The following is a 16,367-nucleotide window of genomic DNA, read 5'->3' on the forward strand; positions in this document are numbered from 1 at the left end:
AAAGAACATAAAAAGGGACGAAACAGATATAGAGAACGGAGAGGAAGAGAAGAAAATAGTAGGTAAGTGAGCAATGATAGGATAGAGATGGAGAATGAGGGGAAATAAGAGAGTAACAATGACTGAGATAAAACAATAAAATAATTTTTGGACGAACGGCTTGCCCCTTGGGAATTGAAAGGCTAAAATAAATTGGAACACATAAACTTTAAGGCAGCTCCGCGCAATATATTTAATACGATTAAAAATTATTACTAGAAAATTACCATATTGTATATGTGACATAACAGCAATTTTTAATTGACGAAACAACGTTTTGATTGCTTCCTTTCGACTCCCATGCTGATTTCCTATAGACATAATCCCAAATGGAGCTAACGGCTCGCTCTGCTTAAAAATCGTTTTATTAAATTTAAATTTAAAATCTTTATTTGTTACAGAAAACCAAATCTATTACATAGTGTTAGTATTTATAATACAAAAGAGATAAAATTTGTTTTATTTACCCGATTTGTTAGTGACTGTCCGTAACTTTTGTCTACAGTGATTACACAGATTAAACTTTTATGACTCAATCAGCTAAGCAGAATCAATGGCTGAGTGTGATTCAAATGCGAGCACTTATAAACTGTATCTCTTCAAGAGTTAAGAAAAACCCAGACGTTGAGAGACTGACCCACTGGCCTTAACATTTCCCCTTCCATGTGTAAAGGCGTGAGAGTATCGAAATTGTGTCGAAATCTTTGTCTGCGACACTGGTCCGGGACACTAATCTGCGATACTGGTCCATCTCATTTTCATATATGCTTGTTATTGCGTGAAACTCGTTTCGCGTTAAAGAAGACCTTCAAGAAAAGACGAAAAAAAGAGGACAAAGAATGTAAGATGGCCGCTTGCCACTATCATCGCCGAAGTCGACTGATAGTTCGACTGAATGTCTAATTTTTTGCTGTAATAATTTCGGAGAAGATTTATAAAACAAAAATTAAGTCAGATAAATACCTCGTTATACATACACATATTTTGCAAGAATTTTTAATATTACTGAAGGAATACTTTGTGATATTTTCTTGTACCAGTTAACAGAAAGGAAAAAAAAGTTTGGAAGAAAGAAAGAAAGAAAGAATAGAAATCGATAAAAAAGAGACAGCGAAAACAGATAGAAGTAACGAAAGAAGAAAAGAATGGAGATGGAGCATGGAAATAGAGAAAGCACAGTCAAAATCAAGAATCATTATAGAGAGGTCACAAGGGGCGATAACAGAAAGAAGATAGAAAGGGACGAAACAGATATAGAGAACAGAGATGAAGAGAAGAAAATAGTAGGTAAGTGAGTAATGATAGGATAGAGATGGAGAATGAGGAGAAATAAGAGAGTAACAATGACTGAGATAAAACAATAAAATAATTTCTGGACGAACGGCTTGCCCCTTGGGAATTGAATGGCTAAAATAAATTGGAACACATAAACTTTAAGTCAGCTCCGCGCAATATATTCAATACAATTAAAAATTATTACTAGAAAATTACCATATTGTATATGTGACATAACAGCAATTTTTAATTGACGAAACAACGTTTTGATTGCTTCCTTTCGACTCCCATGCTGATTTCCTATAGACATAATTCCAAATGGAGCTAACGGCTCGCTCTGCTTAAAAATCGAAAGATTATTTTTTGTTCTTCGAACCAGGATTTGAACCGGCAACCAATAAAGTGGCCTTCAAAAAATATTAAATCTTGCGAACTCCGATCGAGTTACGGGGCGGTTCTTTACGTCGAATATGACCGTCGAAGCACATCGTTGTTGTACGAAAGGATCGCTATAATTACACGCCGTTAGATTGCTATCGAGTGGGCACCGGGGGCGCGAAGGCTCGGGGTTATTCTCTCGTTTTTCGAGACGATTCTACAGTCTTTGAGCCCTTGATAACAAAGATTAAGCCAATGAGGTGATCAGCTGACGGGCGAACGGGCGCTTAGCTGTTTTGTCCCATTGTCTAATAACGGGCGATCAGCTGATGTCAAACGCATCAATGGTCAATCAGCTGTTGCCGTCGACTGGCTCTTGCTTTATTTCGGCTTTTTTCTGCTCGATATGTTCGAGACGAAGGACAGCACCTGGCAACGGCTGACAATGAGTGGTATAATAGAATGCTAGAAAAAGCGGTGAAAAAAAAGAGACGATTTCTTCTATACGAAACAACCGTTTATAAATGCTAAGATATTTTAATTATGAGCGTAATTTCCAACAAACGTGCATATTTAAATTAATGTTATGACAATTTTTGAGCGCATTAAAAAATTAAACACACATATATAAATATTAATAGAACATATTCAGAAATTAAGGCTCCTGTTTACTCATTACTGTTACCTCAGTTTGTGACGTCAGAAGCGAGAAAATATACAATAATAATTCTTCCTAAACATATTTAAATAAAAATAAAACACATTTATAATCGATAAAATCGACTTGTACAAATTTGCGTGCCGCATTGCTGCATGGTGCAAAAATATTATTAAAACAGTACGATTATATCTTGATGTAAATTACAATAGTATTGTAAAACTGGCTCCTTATAGCAAAATATGTTTCTAATGTAAAATAATGTAATCTTTTTTTTCTTTTGACTTATATATTAGTTTTACTATATTATATACAGTAAATAACAATTTATATATATCTATATACATATATATATATATTATATGTAGAATGTATGGTTATATCACATAAGAAATAAAAATAAAAATTGATATTTCGATTGACTTTTCGAAAGATTAATAAACTATAATATTATAAAATTTTTTAATTTTATATATGTATTTTATGGATTACTTTTTAATCGTCTGGATAGACACCTGAATCCAAGAAGTCTAGTATGCACTTTCTTGCTTTGCCGGGTAAAGTTCTGAAATAAAAATTATAATTTTATGATAGACACAAATAAGAAATGTCAGGAAAATATCTAAAGTAAAAATAATATTGTATTATAGACATAAAAAATATATAGTAATCATAGTACAACAGTATTCGTTATTAATAATATAACAGAGAATTGTTCTAGGACTCATAGTTGTATGTTTAAAAATTATACATTGTGCGTAGTATGAATAAAAGATTATTCGTGGTTTACATACCTTTTTATGTTTAACAAGGGCAGCCAATATGATGGTAAGGTTCTGTTTTCATAATTTCGTCTCTGCGCATCAATTATTAACGAGGCCGCCTCCCGCGGTGAATGTCCATTCATCATCCGTGGAAACCTAAATAATCGAATCACTGGCATTATTATACGACATAAATATCTTATTAAATAATTGTCGATATATAAAAAAGACCTACTACAATATAAAATGTTATTAACATTAAATTTTTTAATATTATTACAATTAAAATTTGATTTCGTTGAATACGGCAATGTGTAAAAAAAATTAACTGCGTGTGTGATATTACAAAACATCTGTTACAATGTGTATTGTTGTAAACTTACCTAAATTTTGTCTTTTTAACCATTCCGGTGTGTACTATACCCGGATAAATAGTAGTAAATTTGATATCTGATTTTTCATTACTGAATGCACGTAATTCTTCAGACACTGCTTCCATAATTGCTGCGACACATATATCAATATGTTAGAAATGTATATTTTATAATTATACGTATATTTTTACGCGCTATCAGTGTGTTGTTAAAATTATGTGTAATATATAATATATATGATGTAATTATACATATATATTATAGTAAAAGCGTGAAATTCAGTAAATGTATACACTTACAAGAGCTCTAATTTATAAGTATGAGTGTAATAAGATAGAGATGTGGAGGAACTGAGCCCTCACCCCCCCCCTCCCCCGAAAAAAAACTAATTTAATTCAACCTAATTTGTATCATTGTTATAATGATATTGCTTATTAAAGATATAATATTGAAACATAAAATTTAGTAAATGTATATACATTGACTAGAGTAAAAGCATACACTAACTAGTAAATGTATACATTTACTGATTTCACACTTTTACTGTAACATATACATGTAACTATCTCATTTATTTATTACAAGAGCGTGTGCTTGAAAAAAACGTGAAAACGACACGTTTTTAAATATATGTTTATATAAACTTTTTTTGTTCATTTCGATGAGTAGAATACGCGCCTGAAGTAGCAACCGACATAAATAGTTAATTTGTGTATATATATGTACATACCTATGTACGCGCGCGCGTATATATTTTAATTTAATTAATATATTTATCTTTAATCACATGATTTATTATACTCGTTCATATAATATTTTATTATTCATATAATGTTATAGTCGTTAAATAAGGGATGAATTACCTTTGACTGCGAATTTTGAAGGGCAGTAAACCGTCCCATAAGGAGCGCACATAAGTCCTGCTACTGACGAAAGTGCCACAATATGACCGTGATTTTTTTCGATCATACTTGGTAAGAATGCTTTCAATGTCTGAAAGCAATATCTCTTTGTGAACAGTGGTTTGAGAACTTAATTATCTGTATACTCGTCCAAATCGTACGGTACGTTCCGATTACGAGCAATAAGCTTGTATATATGTATTTGTTTTATAAAAATAAAATGATAACAGTTGCGTTAATAGTAATTTTCTATATCTCGTAGCTTCGGGATATATATATGTCTCAGAGAGAGATATAATATTTACCCAAAAATGCGCTGTCGCATTGACGTTCATGACCCGTTCAATTTCATCGAGACTGTGATTCAGGAATGATTTAATAATCCCTATGCCGGCGTTGTTGACCAAGATAGTAACGTCACCTACTTCTTTCTTTACTTTCTCGGCTACCCGGAAGACTTCTTCTTTATCTGCTACATTACATCTGTAAAATGCGACTAAATTTTAATTATTTCTGATAATTTAACAGGCGTTTACACATATTCGTACACGTGTTAATTGTATCGGAGTAGCTTTTTCATTCCATCGAGTCTTGTAAGAAAATCGCTGCAATTTACCGATACGCGTATACAGAGTCTCTTCCCATTCTTTTAATGTCGTTCATTGTCTCGTTGTTTGGTTCTTCATTGATATCCCAGCATATCACTGTTGCTCCTAACGATGCATAGCCAATCGCTAATTCCTTTCCGATACCGTGACCTGCACCTGTTATCTGTGATAATATATAATATATAAAATATAATTTAAATTATATTTTATATTACATATATATTATATTATTACATATTATATATTACATATATTTTATATTACACGGAAAGAATTTTCTCTTAAATTATTACCCTGAAATCATGGTAGTTATGGGACAACATGTACCACCAAAAATTTTATGCGAGCTGTTCTGATTAATATCCACCATAATAAAAAATATTAATATCTATTACATTAAAATATAAAACATGTTTGATTAATTTTACTAAAATATATCTTTCAAAATTTACCAATCTGCTTGGTAATTTTTATTACATTGTTTGTAAAACGTCTTTTGTATATTTTAAAAATTCCTTAGTTGTCAAGTTGTCCCAAGTTTATAGTGAATTTAAGGGTAAAATATAACAAAAAATTATCTCCGTGTAATTGTCAGAAATTACAATTTACAAACTCTTAAAGTTCAAAATATCATTGATATTTAAATTTTCTTGTTGAATTGTATGCTTTAGAAAGAACGAATTTACTTAGTAAAATATGAAAACGAATGTGTCATCAAATAAAGAATGTCAGCTCAGAGTCTAATTGTAAAATAAATATTTTCCTATTTGCTCACGCAATGTAATTTCAGATAACACTTATTTACAGTAATAAAAGAAGAAGATTAAGAATTTGTACATTGCTTTCTCAACATTTTTAAGAGCTTTGTGAGCGAAATAAAATTTTGATGAAGCAATGTGTAAATTAATTTATTTGTATGTCTTTTTATATATACATATAATATAATGCTCATATTAAAAATTTCATACGCACCAAAACAATTTCGCCAGCTACGCTCTTTTTCTTCGTTGGAACGATTAATCTGTATACGTCTTCACAAATATCATATACAACTTTCAAAATAAGAAATAATATCTCTGCTAGAAGGAGCAACATATTGTATGTTTTTCTCATGATTGTCTGAAAAAGAAAATTTTTTAATAAGAACTTTTAGTATCGGTTGATGCAAAAATGTGTTAATTACATTAACTTTTTTTCATCGGATGATATATTTTCAATTATATGCTTGTAGTTATGTAATTATGTATTTGGAATATATTTTAATGATTGTTAATGCTTTAGAATATTATTTGTATATTATATGAGACAGTTAAAACAAAAGAGGCTAACAAGTAAAATTTAGTGAAGATAATTTTCGATTTTTACTCATTAAACTTCTTTTGGAAAAGTTATAAATTTTAATGAATTAAAAAAATTTAAATAAAGGAGATAGATAGATAGATAGATGGATAGATAAAGAAAATTTGATATATTTTTATATAAAAATATTTCCATGAAAAAGTTTAAATTTTGCGATCAATTACGTAATATTATCGTGAAGAAAGTTTCTTTATAATTTTCTTTTATAAAGAAGTAGCAAGCTTTTGTTCCTTTTTTGAAAAAGGATACATTTAATTTATTTTTTTTTTGTTACAAAAAACTGAGTTTATTAGACGTATATTATATTAGAAGTATATATTTATTACAAGTATGAAAGAAATAGAATTTGTTTTATATACCTGATTGTCGTCACTGTTCATAATGCGATTTGTTAAACTCCTTTTCACTTTCCAGCTGTTTCTCGGACGAAGAAACAATGGCAACTGTCCGCATCAGACAGCGAGTATTATTTATCTCATACCTTTACATGAATAAAGAACAAGCTTGATACCGGTTTGAAAGGAAAAAGGGTAATTGTAAAATGTAAACCGCCGTGACATATTCCGCCGAGAAGCAAGATATTAATATTTAAGATATTATAGTCAATTTGATATACTCAGATATATAGTTTTTATATTATTTAATGTCACAACGACACATTTACGGGAATTAGGTAGTCAGATTTGTCGAAAACGAAGCTTTTTTGGGGGGGAATTTATTACAAAGAAATGAATTAAATCCGAGACTTGTCCTTTAACACTATGATTAATAAAATCATAAATTATATTTAATGCATATTTTCGATTTATAAAATTTTATTGTTACAGTTTATGATCCTAATAAACGTTGTGTCAAAGGATAAGTCTCGATTTTAATTCTTACCTTGTAATAAATTTCTCAAAAAAAGCTTTATTTTCGACAAATCTGACTGCCTAGTCCCTTTAAGGCAAAGCTGTTCGGATTCGCGTTAACAAATGGAAGAATATGGGACACACAGAAGCTGAAATTATTTGATACATTGATATATCAATGATTTAATATTCACTTTGCTAATAACAAAACCGCGAGCTCTGTTGTAATATATATAGATTTAGTAAATATTACATCAAATTTCAAAGATGTCATAAATCTTCTCTGGAAGACGTCTTAAATACGTCTTCCAGAGACGTCTTGAAATTATCCAGACGGCTTCTGGACGTTTTATATGTTCTCTAGGATTATGCTTATTTATGTCTTGAAATTATCCAAATGAGATTCATCACGGACTTATAAGCATTTTTTTCAGCATTTAATTTACTACTAAGCATTTCCATTGGAAACTGCAGGCAAGATTTAAAAAACAGAGATATAATGTTTACTGACAAGACACTTTTTGAGAGGGAGAAGGCAAGAGAAGAAGTGATGACGTGCAGCTTATTGGTTCACGTGGCTCGTTATATCTTGTTGCGGAAAAAGTGTAATATTATGTAAGGATACATCATATATTCTTCTCCCTTTGTCCTATTTTGCAAATATAGCAATTACTAATCATTTTTACAAATAAAAATGTTATATTTGTGCACAATAATATATATTACGCTCTTTCCTTTTCTAATTGCAGTATAAGCGTCATACCAAGATGAAACGTATGCTGCAAGCGTTACAGTTTATCAGTTTAAGGACTGTATTATAAATGTACATATATTTATTTCCATCAAGATAGCAAGAAAATGATATAAGCCTAGGAAAACTACTGCAATTTAGTTTGTGCGTAATACAGCAAAAAGACAAACGCGGCAACCGGGAAATATTATAATGCAATAAAATTGCGTTCACATCACGTAGTAAACAAAAAAGTAATGCTTAACGGAATGCTTAACGGAGTTAAAATGTATAATGCCTTATTACGGCCTTAGACGATGGAGATAAAGTGATGTGAAAGAATTGATCAGTTTAAGCGAGAATTAAAAGAGTATATTTTATTAACTATAACTAGATAATAAGATATTTAATTATAACACAAATAGATGAAGAAACTAATAAAGATCATTCATTTATTCTCTACATTGAATATAATACATAATAAAAATAATTATGATGAGATCAAAGATGATAATTAAATTAATCTGCAGTATTTGACATCGAATATTTATCGGCGAATTGATGTCAAATTGACATTAATTCGACTATAAATCATTTCTGAGTGGGTATGTAGACTTTTATTTTGTCATAATGCGATCACAGAATGAATTAATAAATTTTACGCGCAATGTGTCTCGTAGTATCTGTAATCAATCTGTTATATATTTTATAATTGATTTGATGAAGCCACGTCAAGAAATATCATCGTGTCTCACATTACAACTCTGCAAGTGTATACGCGCGGTAACGGTAAAACAGATTAAATATTTATAGCGGAAACCGCGCTTAATTGAACTGATTATGAGATTTGATTACTTTAATATAATGGCTGGACTGTGGCTGGATTATACATGAACGTTACAAGCGCATGGTAAAACGCGCTTGACTGATATCTGAATCGTCGAACTGGCTGTGAATATCAAAATGTTTACTTAGCACGAGAACAGAAGAGAGAATGGGTGTATTCAGTACTGTAATCGTTCACTGTAAGCAGTGAGCACTTATATATAGGCTGGATTCGAGGTGCGCGCTATTAGCGCTATTTGATTATTCTATCCTTGTTTTACACCTGATGAATGATAAAGATAGAATGATGCAATAGCGCTAAATAGCGCGCTTCCCGAACGTAGCCATAGTGACTGGCTGTTTCGTGAGCAGTTCGATTAGCGGTTTTCATGATACTGGATGAGATGAATGTTCCGTCTTGTGATATTTGACACATAAGAGTAAAAGATTACGTAAAAAGTAAGAGCCTTTTAAAAAAATAATTCTTACACTGTCTCTTTTAAAACATGTTTTTTTCTTATCTACAAAAGAGTTCTAGTAAATAATAGGAGAAAACCAAAATCTGCCCATTATTTTGAAACTACAATCAGCGTACTTCAAAAAGTTATAGTTGTAGGAGACAAAAAGAAAACTGATATTTGAAAACTTCTCAAAGACAATCATATTATTCATATTCCAAAATTTTACAGTACTTTTTACCAGTCTATTTTTAAATAATAATAATTACTATGTTTTTTCGGACGTTGTTTACGTTTTGTAGTTTATCAAAACTTCATTATTTTGTTACGTTTGTATTTATTTTATAATACATTGATTGTCAATTTTGTATTATCAATACTGATTGATTTTTATCAACTGTACCCTGTGCTTAGATTTGTTATGTTAAAGTTACAATATTTTACATTTATGAGAATAATGCGTTTAATAATTTGCGGTACATTAATATGTATAAACTACAACGAAGCATGTCTAATAGATTACAATAAAATTAGATAAAAAACAGGCTGATTAAGCTAAATGTTCTTCATTAATTTATAATAGAAAGGCTAATAAAGCCAGCCCACAAATATTCGACACAGAAATATTTGATTAACATATATTGCTCTTCAATTTGCCACTAAGGAAGATTCAATACGGATCAAAGTTACAATATTTTACACTTATGGACAATAATGCGTTTAATAATTTACTACACCTCTGTAGTATTAGTTTCTTCAGAATAGAGAGCTTCGAATTTCAAGAGCTTCCGCTAGCAATACTCTCAGCATCAATATCTTTCTCAATTTTCTCGCCCAATTATTAATTGCAGATAATGTTTTCCTAAAAAAATTAATAAAAAAATAAATAAATAACTTAAAATTAATGTTATTATATTCAACACAATTATTTCATTATTTTTTGAACAGATGGGAATATTTATTACGAATATACAAGTTGCACAATTCTAATAACAATATATTTTGTTAAATACTCACTGCTCCGATAACCATTCTCCCGGTAATACTGCTTACAAATTCCGTCCCTTTAGTTAAAATCAGATAAGGACAATGTTCGTACCACTTAGCGTGCTCTACCCAGGGATCATCTTCTGACTCCCAATCGTTTATTCCTCCACCACACTGATAGCACAATGTTTGATCGCCACTTCCAGTGTAATAGAAACCAGCAGTTGCTAGTGTCTCTTTAGTTTGCGACATTGCTTTAGGCCATCTGTCGAACGAAACTAATCTCGTAGCATAACTGGCATATCTGGGATGCTTACCCAAATTATTAATTTCAGATAATATGTTTTCCTAAAAAAAAATTAATAAATAACTTAAAATTAATGTTATTATATTCAACACAATTATTTCATTATTTTTAAATAGATGGGAATATTTATTACGAATATACAAGTTATATACAATTCTAATAACAACATATATTTTGTTAAATATATTTTGTTAAATACTCACTGCTCCGATATCCGTTCTCGAGGCAATGCTGCTTACAAATTCCGTCCCTTTAGTTAGAATCAGGTAAGGACAATATGCGAACCACTTAGCGTGCTTTACCCACGGATCATCTTCTGGCTCCCAACTTAATCCTCTACCACAATAATGGCACAATGTTTGACCGCCCGTGTAATAGAAACCAGCAGTTGCTAGTGTCTCTTTAGTTTGCGACATTGCTTTAGGCCATCTGTCAAACGAGGCTAATCTCGTAGCATAACTTTTATATTCGGGATGCTTCGGTCCCGAGGCCATCCCTCTCGCTATTCTCGCAGCAAAACTGACATATTCGGGATGATCCGGTACTGAGACCATCCTACTTAATTCATTTAAGTAAGCCTCGTTAAATGGTCCACATGGTCCACATGGTCCACATACATCCACTCCTCTCACGCAGTTTAAGTGGTCGTTGCATTCAATCATTTTCTTAATATGTTTTTGTAAAGATGATTATGAACCTGTAAAGAAGAAATAAATATCAATAGATGCTTAAATTTAAATGAAATAACAATTTGTCAAAAATTTTACTCAATGTATACTTGACAAACGATATAAACAATAAATACATTATCATTTAATTAATATTTAATTCAATATCCAGCATACGTAGGCAATATCGGATTCTCTTACTTTAACAAACATGTCTAGACAGCCCAGGTAGCTTGTCAGAAACAGATTCCTGTAAAGTCTTTGCTATACATTTTGTCAGCAGAATGGCCACAGATTTGAAACAGAATCTGACATATATGATATTGTTAGTAATACACGCTGGCAGATATATAGCAAAGTTTGTCAACCAAATATGATGGCAAAAATCAAACAAACTGACATACTTGTTGTACTATTTGACGCAGAGTGGCAGCAAAAATTGAGTAAAATCTGCGTTTGCGTCTGCCAATAATCAGATTATGTTGGCAAAATACTTAACGTCACCTGTCCTACATTAAACTTTCGGTACAGGCTGCGTGGACCGCCTCATATCGTCGAAACTAATAATTTTGCTTACAACTATATATATATATATATATACAAGACTATAAATTTATTATCATAGAAAATAATACTTGAGAAAAAGGTGTAACAATGTTTCCACGATAATGTTAACTATATTATACATAATATTTAAATATTAATACATAATTTTGAAATATTCTTATGAAATATTGTATGGTAATGATTTTTATGAAATATTTTATGATGTTACACGTAATAACGAAGATATCAAAAGCCTGAATGGAAAGTTCAACGTGGCATCATAGCGGATTCATGCGTGAAGCCACGTGACGTGAGGCGCACGTGGCAACTCCCGATCGAGTTTGCTGACATATACTGTGGGCACTGCGAACAGTTCGTTTACCGAATGAAACTGCACAAATGTGTGTGCGGTAAGTACTACACGTGAATACAATGTCGAGCACGTGGTGTATTAGCGAGCAAAAAAATATGTAAGAATGAGTTTGAACTGTTATTCTTAGCGACGCTATTTTTTCCTGTGTGGAAAACACCACCTGCCGCTTGCCTGATACATTTTATATTAACGCGAACAAAATAAGAGAAGGAAAAAAAAGGACCGAGAAAACTTACATCTAACGTTCCGCATTGACAAACCGGGACTGCCGGCAGCGATCTCGTGCCTCGTGGCCCTCGTGGTCGACTGAAAAGGGCTCTCTCTCTTCTATCTGAGAAGGCCGGAACACAATACAAAAGTACAGGCAATAGGAATAGGGAATAGCAATAGATTGTAGATTTTCAACCTATCAGAAGCCGTGTATCATTGCATTATGTTTTTATTCCCTGTTCCTATTCTGTGTGACTATTATCTGTACCTTTGTATTGTTTTCCGGCCCTGATTTCAGCATCTTTCCCTTTTTTTCTCTCCACGTCTAATCCAAAAAATTGATTGGTCCATATACATGTGCATAAGGAAATAGACCAATCAATTTTCTTATGCTTACGCATTATGCGTTATGCAGAAGTGTGTGCTCCCCGTCACACGTGCGTCTGTTGTGCGAAAAAAAATTGTGTGTGCTTAAAACCGCAATGTGTGTACGTAACCCAAACGCCTAACATTATGCAAGAGGCTTTAGGAGTACATAAATCATAGAACGATTTTAAAAACTGAAAGATTTTTTATCATGGCCACATAATCGCTTTCTTTAACTGCATGCAGATAATAAGAACACATTTGTTTGAGAAAACTCAGCATGATCTTGCCAAGGATCATCATCCACTGCCCAATTTATCGCAATTGTATTTCACATTAATGATACGCTGTTCAATCGCCCATTTTTGTGTAAAATAAGAAACCAACGACTACTAATTTCTCTTTATCATCTTCTATGCGACTTTTTGCTGCATGTTGAACTTGACACTACCGCGTCTCTCGATCTTTTGTACTTTATTTGTTTTAAATTGAGTTATCTAATTTAAATATTGATTGATTTCTTGAATTAATAATATGATATGCAACGATGCACACGATAAGAAGAAAAACTAAATTAAAAAAAATCCGGTTCGACTTAGATTTTTATAAATTACAACAGTTAAGGTGAAATTTCATGGGCAGAGAAAAGCAGCAGCAGATCGTACTGATTGGCTACAAAATAGAGAAGTTATCGAGTTTCTAGAACTCCTCTATTTTATAGCCAAGCAGTACGATCTGGCTGCTGCTTTTCACTGCCCATGAAATTTCACGCCTTTACGTGTTCTTCAGCAGTTACGACCAATTTTTTACATGTTAGTGTAATATGTGTGTGTATGTGTATGTGTGGGTGTGTGTGTATGTATACATTTCCGAAGCTATAACATATTCAACAATTAAATAATAATGTCATAAACAAACCGGCTGATCGTTAGTACATAACATATAATAAATAGAAAAATATTATTTTAATCCTATTACATGATAGATATTTAAAAAGCAAACAAATGTATATTTAAAATAATAAATGTTATTAAAATACACAGATTAATTATATCATTTTTCATGATTTGATTTTTAACACAACTATATGCAAAGTATCTTAAAAAAGAAAATATACGTCACGTCGTATTAAAATTAAATTTTTCAAAGAGAAAATTTTAATTGCTTTAATACATTTCTTTGAAGGAATTCTTCGAAAACAAACCCCATAAAGTTAAATATTCCCTCAAGTTAAGATCAGCTTGTGTCTCTGGGCCTGCTCTCGAATCCTATATGAATTTCGAACTCGTCATCGTGTTCAATCAGGTATAATTTATTGCCCTTGTCGTCCTTTATTCGTATTCCTGCTTCGCCTGCTTATCAGTTTAAAGTTGCAATGCGCGCAATATAATAATAATCAATTGTTTCAATTTGATGACCATGACAGATTTGTTACCATGCTAAAGATAGGCACTATCGTCTACGGATAGATATAAAAAAAAGTCAAATAGTCGCATGAACGGTCTACAATGACCAACACTCGTACCGAATTATATTATTTTCATCGATTTGAATCGTTCCTAGTTAAGAACTGAACAGATTTGACGATGAAAGGGTCACCGTATTAATATATCGATTGTTTTGAATTTAATAAATGCTCAATAGTTAAAATCATTTAGAGCAAATTGTCGTTTATGAAGCAAAAATGCAGTTTATGTACAATATCCGCGCATATTTTCGATCGCATGAGAATGGAGATCTGTTTCTTTAAAGGCAATTTAGTTAGGAATATATTGTGAATGTAAAGTGAGCAATATAAAAATTACAAAAATCCCGCTCACTGTCAGCAATTCGAGGCCAGTTTCCCCCTCCCCCTCCTCGCAAAGTTTTCTCAAAGGGATCGGAGCAGCTCGGAAATGTTCGGAAACGATCGGAATGACGATTGTTTTTCCTAACCCTCGTTACTCTCGTTAGCTCGCTACGCAGTCGGATACGGACGGATTGTCAAATTCCTTCGGTAGTTATTTCAATTACGAGGTTTACAGAGTTTTAATACCGAAGAAATCGATATAGTGATGAAAAGATTGATATTGTACGTGCGGGTATGTGGAAAAGATAAAAATCCAACTTGTGGAGGCAGTATAACCTAAAAAGCCACGTATGTACGATAATAATATAATAATGTAACACAATCATGTCGTTGATTTAAAAACAATTCATTTTTATATGTCCACTCTATTTGATGTTTCACCTATACATTTATTTTCAGGCAGATATTTAGTTTTCGGTATTTTTACCCTAATGAGAAGATACATAGATATTTGAGGAAGGATTACAACAGACATAAGGTACAATAATATAATATAATGTCTTTTCGATATTATGTAAGAATGATTCCTCTTTATACGTTAATAACTCGTTAATAACTATATAATTATTTTCAGCTATTTAGCTTATGCGATATACTTCATCCTGACGAACAGATATTCACGATATTGTATTTACGAATATTAAACAAGCAGAAACTAATTCAGGAAAGGATTGCAACTCAAAAGCTCAAGGTACAATAATATAATTTTGTCTTTGATTTAAAAATAATTTATCTTTAGATACTCATAATGCTCAATTATTTTCAGGTAGATATTGAGTTTGCGTAGTATTTTTAGGAAAAACAAAATATCTCAACATGGTTTGCGAGAAATGCGAGAAGAAATTGGGCAAAGTTATCACTCCGGATCCCTGGAAGACTGGCGCGAGGAACACGACGGAGGGCGGAGGTCGTAAGGTTGGTGAGAACAAAGCTCTTTCCGCGGGAAAGGCACGATTCAATCCGTATACCACGAAATTCGAGATCTGCAGAATATGCAGGCAGAAAGTTCACCAAGTGGGATCCCATTATTGCCAGTCCTGCGCGTACAAGAAAGCTATATGCGCTATGTGTGGTAAGAAGCTGATGAGTACAAAGAATTACAAGCAGTCGGCTACGTAATATTTCTAATAATGATGTGGACATATTTGAAACGAATAGTTTATCATGAACATATAAGTTTACCAAACGGTCAAATAGATTTATGGATAAATAAATTTAATGATTAAATATAAAATCTTGAAATTATCATAAAAGACATATTAACATATAATTATTGTATAGAGTAAAACTGTCATGTATTTTTTATTAATTATTAATCATTAGTATATATACATAGTGCGTTAATTTAATGCAAAAAAATGGTACAAGTTTCAAGTGTTATCAAGTTACACAGTACAATTAATAACAAAAATGAATAAAAAATTTATCTTAACGTGAGATAAAATGTAAAAGGGGATTCTCTTCACATAAATGTATTTAGTTTGTTATATGACAGTTTACGATAAATATAATTAAAAATAAAAGAAAAAAATTAAGGATAGCGTACATATAAGAAACTGATGCGTATATATTTCGTATAAAATGTTTACACATATGCATATCATGTCTTTTTATAATAATTTCTCTCGTGAAACCTATATAGGCATATGTACAGATTGGTAAAAATTACTAATACGAACGTATAGAACAAAATAATATTTATGTAACTGTGATATTAATAATATTAATTATAACTGCTAAACTGTTCTGCCAATTTATTTTTCCAGTCCTATTTATAATGCGAGTTCTTAAAAGACAATGTAATCTCGTAATAAAAATAATCTTTATGTCTCTTTACGAG

At 31.6% G+C, this 16,367-nt stretch overlaps 3 protein-coding genes across 5 annotated transcripts; 1 reads left to right on the forward strand and 2 right to left on the reverse strand.

Moving 5' to 3' along the window:
• Positions 1-2,676: 2,676 nt before the first annotated feature.
• On the reverse strand, positions 2,677-6,126 carry LOC139808791 (short-chain dehydrogenase/reductase family 16C member 6-like). Its single transcript, XM_071771194.1, has 7 exons — positions 5,971-6,126; positions 5,007-5,161; positions 4,696-4,873; positions 4,352-4,481; positions 3,498-3,618; positions 3,145-3,270; positions 2,677-2,915 (listed from the first exon to the last, which is right to left on the reverse strand). The coding sequence occupies exons 1-7, from the start codon at positions 6,109-6,111 to the stop codon at positions 2,846-2,848; spliced, it is 921 nt and encodes a 306-aa protein (XP_071627295.1). The 5' UTR covers positions 6,112-6,126; the 3' UTR covers positions 2,677-2,845.
• A 3,412-nt stretch (positions 6,127-9,538) lies between these two features.
• LOC139808792 (E3 ubiquitin-protein ligase XIAP-like) lies at positions 9,539-12,419 on the reverse strand. The gene is made up of 4 exons (XM_071771195.1): positions 12,339-12,419; positions 10,719-11,212; positions 10,239-10,556; positions 9,539-10,083 (listed from the first exon to the last, which is right to left on the reverse strand). The coding sequence occupies exons 2-4, from the start codon at positions 11,175-11,177 to the stop codon at positions 10,063-10,065; spliced, it is 798 nt and encodes a 265-aa protein (XP_071627296.1). The 5' UTR covers positions 11,178-11,212; positions 12,339-12,419; the 3' UTR covers positions 9,539-10,062.
• Positions 12,420-13,880: 1,461 nt separating this feature from the next.
• On the forward strand, positions 13,881-16,268 carry LOC139808794 (cysteine-rich PDZ-binding protein). 3 transcript variants are annotated; one of them, XM_071771200.1, is made up of 4 exons: positions 13,881-14,815; positions 14,927-15,005; positions 15,102-15,218; positions 15,298-16,268. In XM_071771200.1, exon 4 carries the CDS (start codon positions 15,344-15,346, stop codon positions 15,644-15,646), a length of 303 nt encoding a protein of 100 aa, XP_071627301.1. In that variant the 5' UTR covers positions 13,881-14,815; positions 14,927-15,005; positions 15,102-15,218; positions 15,298-15,343; the 3' UTR covers positions 15,647-16,268. The 3 variants fall into 3 exon arrangements, with proteins under 3 accessions (XP_071627301.1, XP_071627300.1, XP_071627302.1); XM_071771199.1 differs by having other exon boundaries at positions 13,887-14,815; positions 15,294-16,268; XM_071771201.1 differs by having other exon boundaries at positions 13,887-14,815; positions 14,931-15,005; positions 15,294-16,268.
• Positions 16,269-16,367: the final 99 nt, after the last annotated feature.

This window comes from Temnothorax longispinosus, chromosome 2, assembly GCF_030848805.1.
Source record: "Temnothorax longispinosus isolate EJ_2023e chromosome 2, Tlon_JGU_v1, whole genome shotgun sequence".
Taxonomy (NCBI): domain Eukaryota; kingdom Metazoa; phylum Arthropoda; class Insecta; order Hymenoptera; family Formicidae; genus Temnothorax; species Temnothorax longispinosus.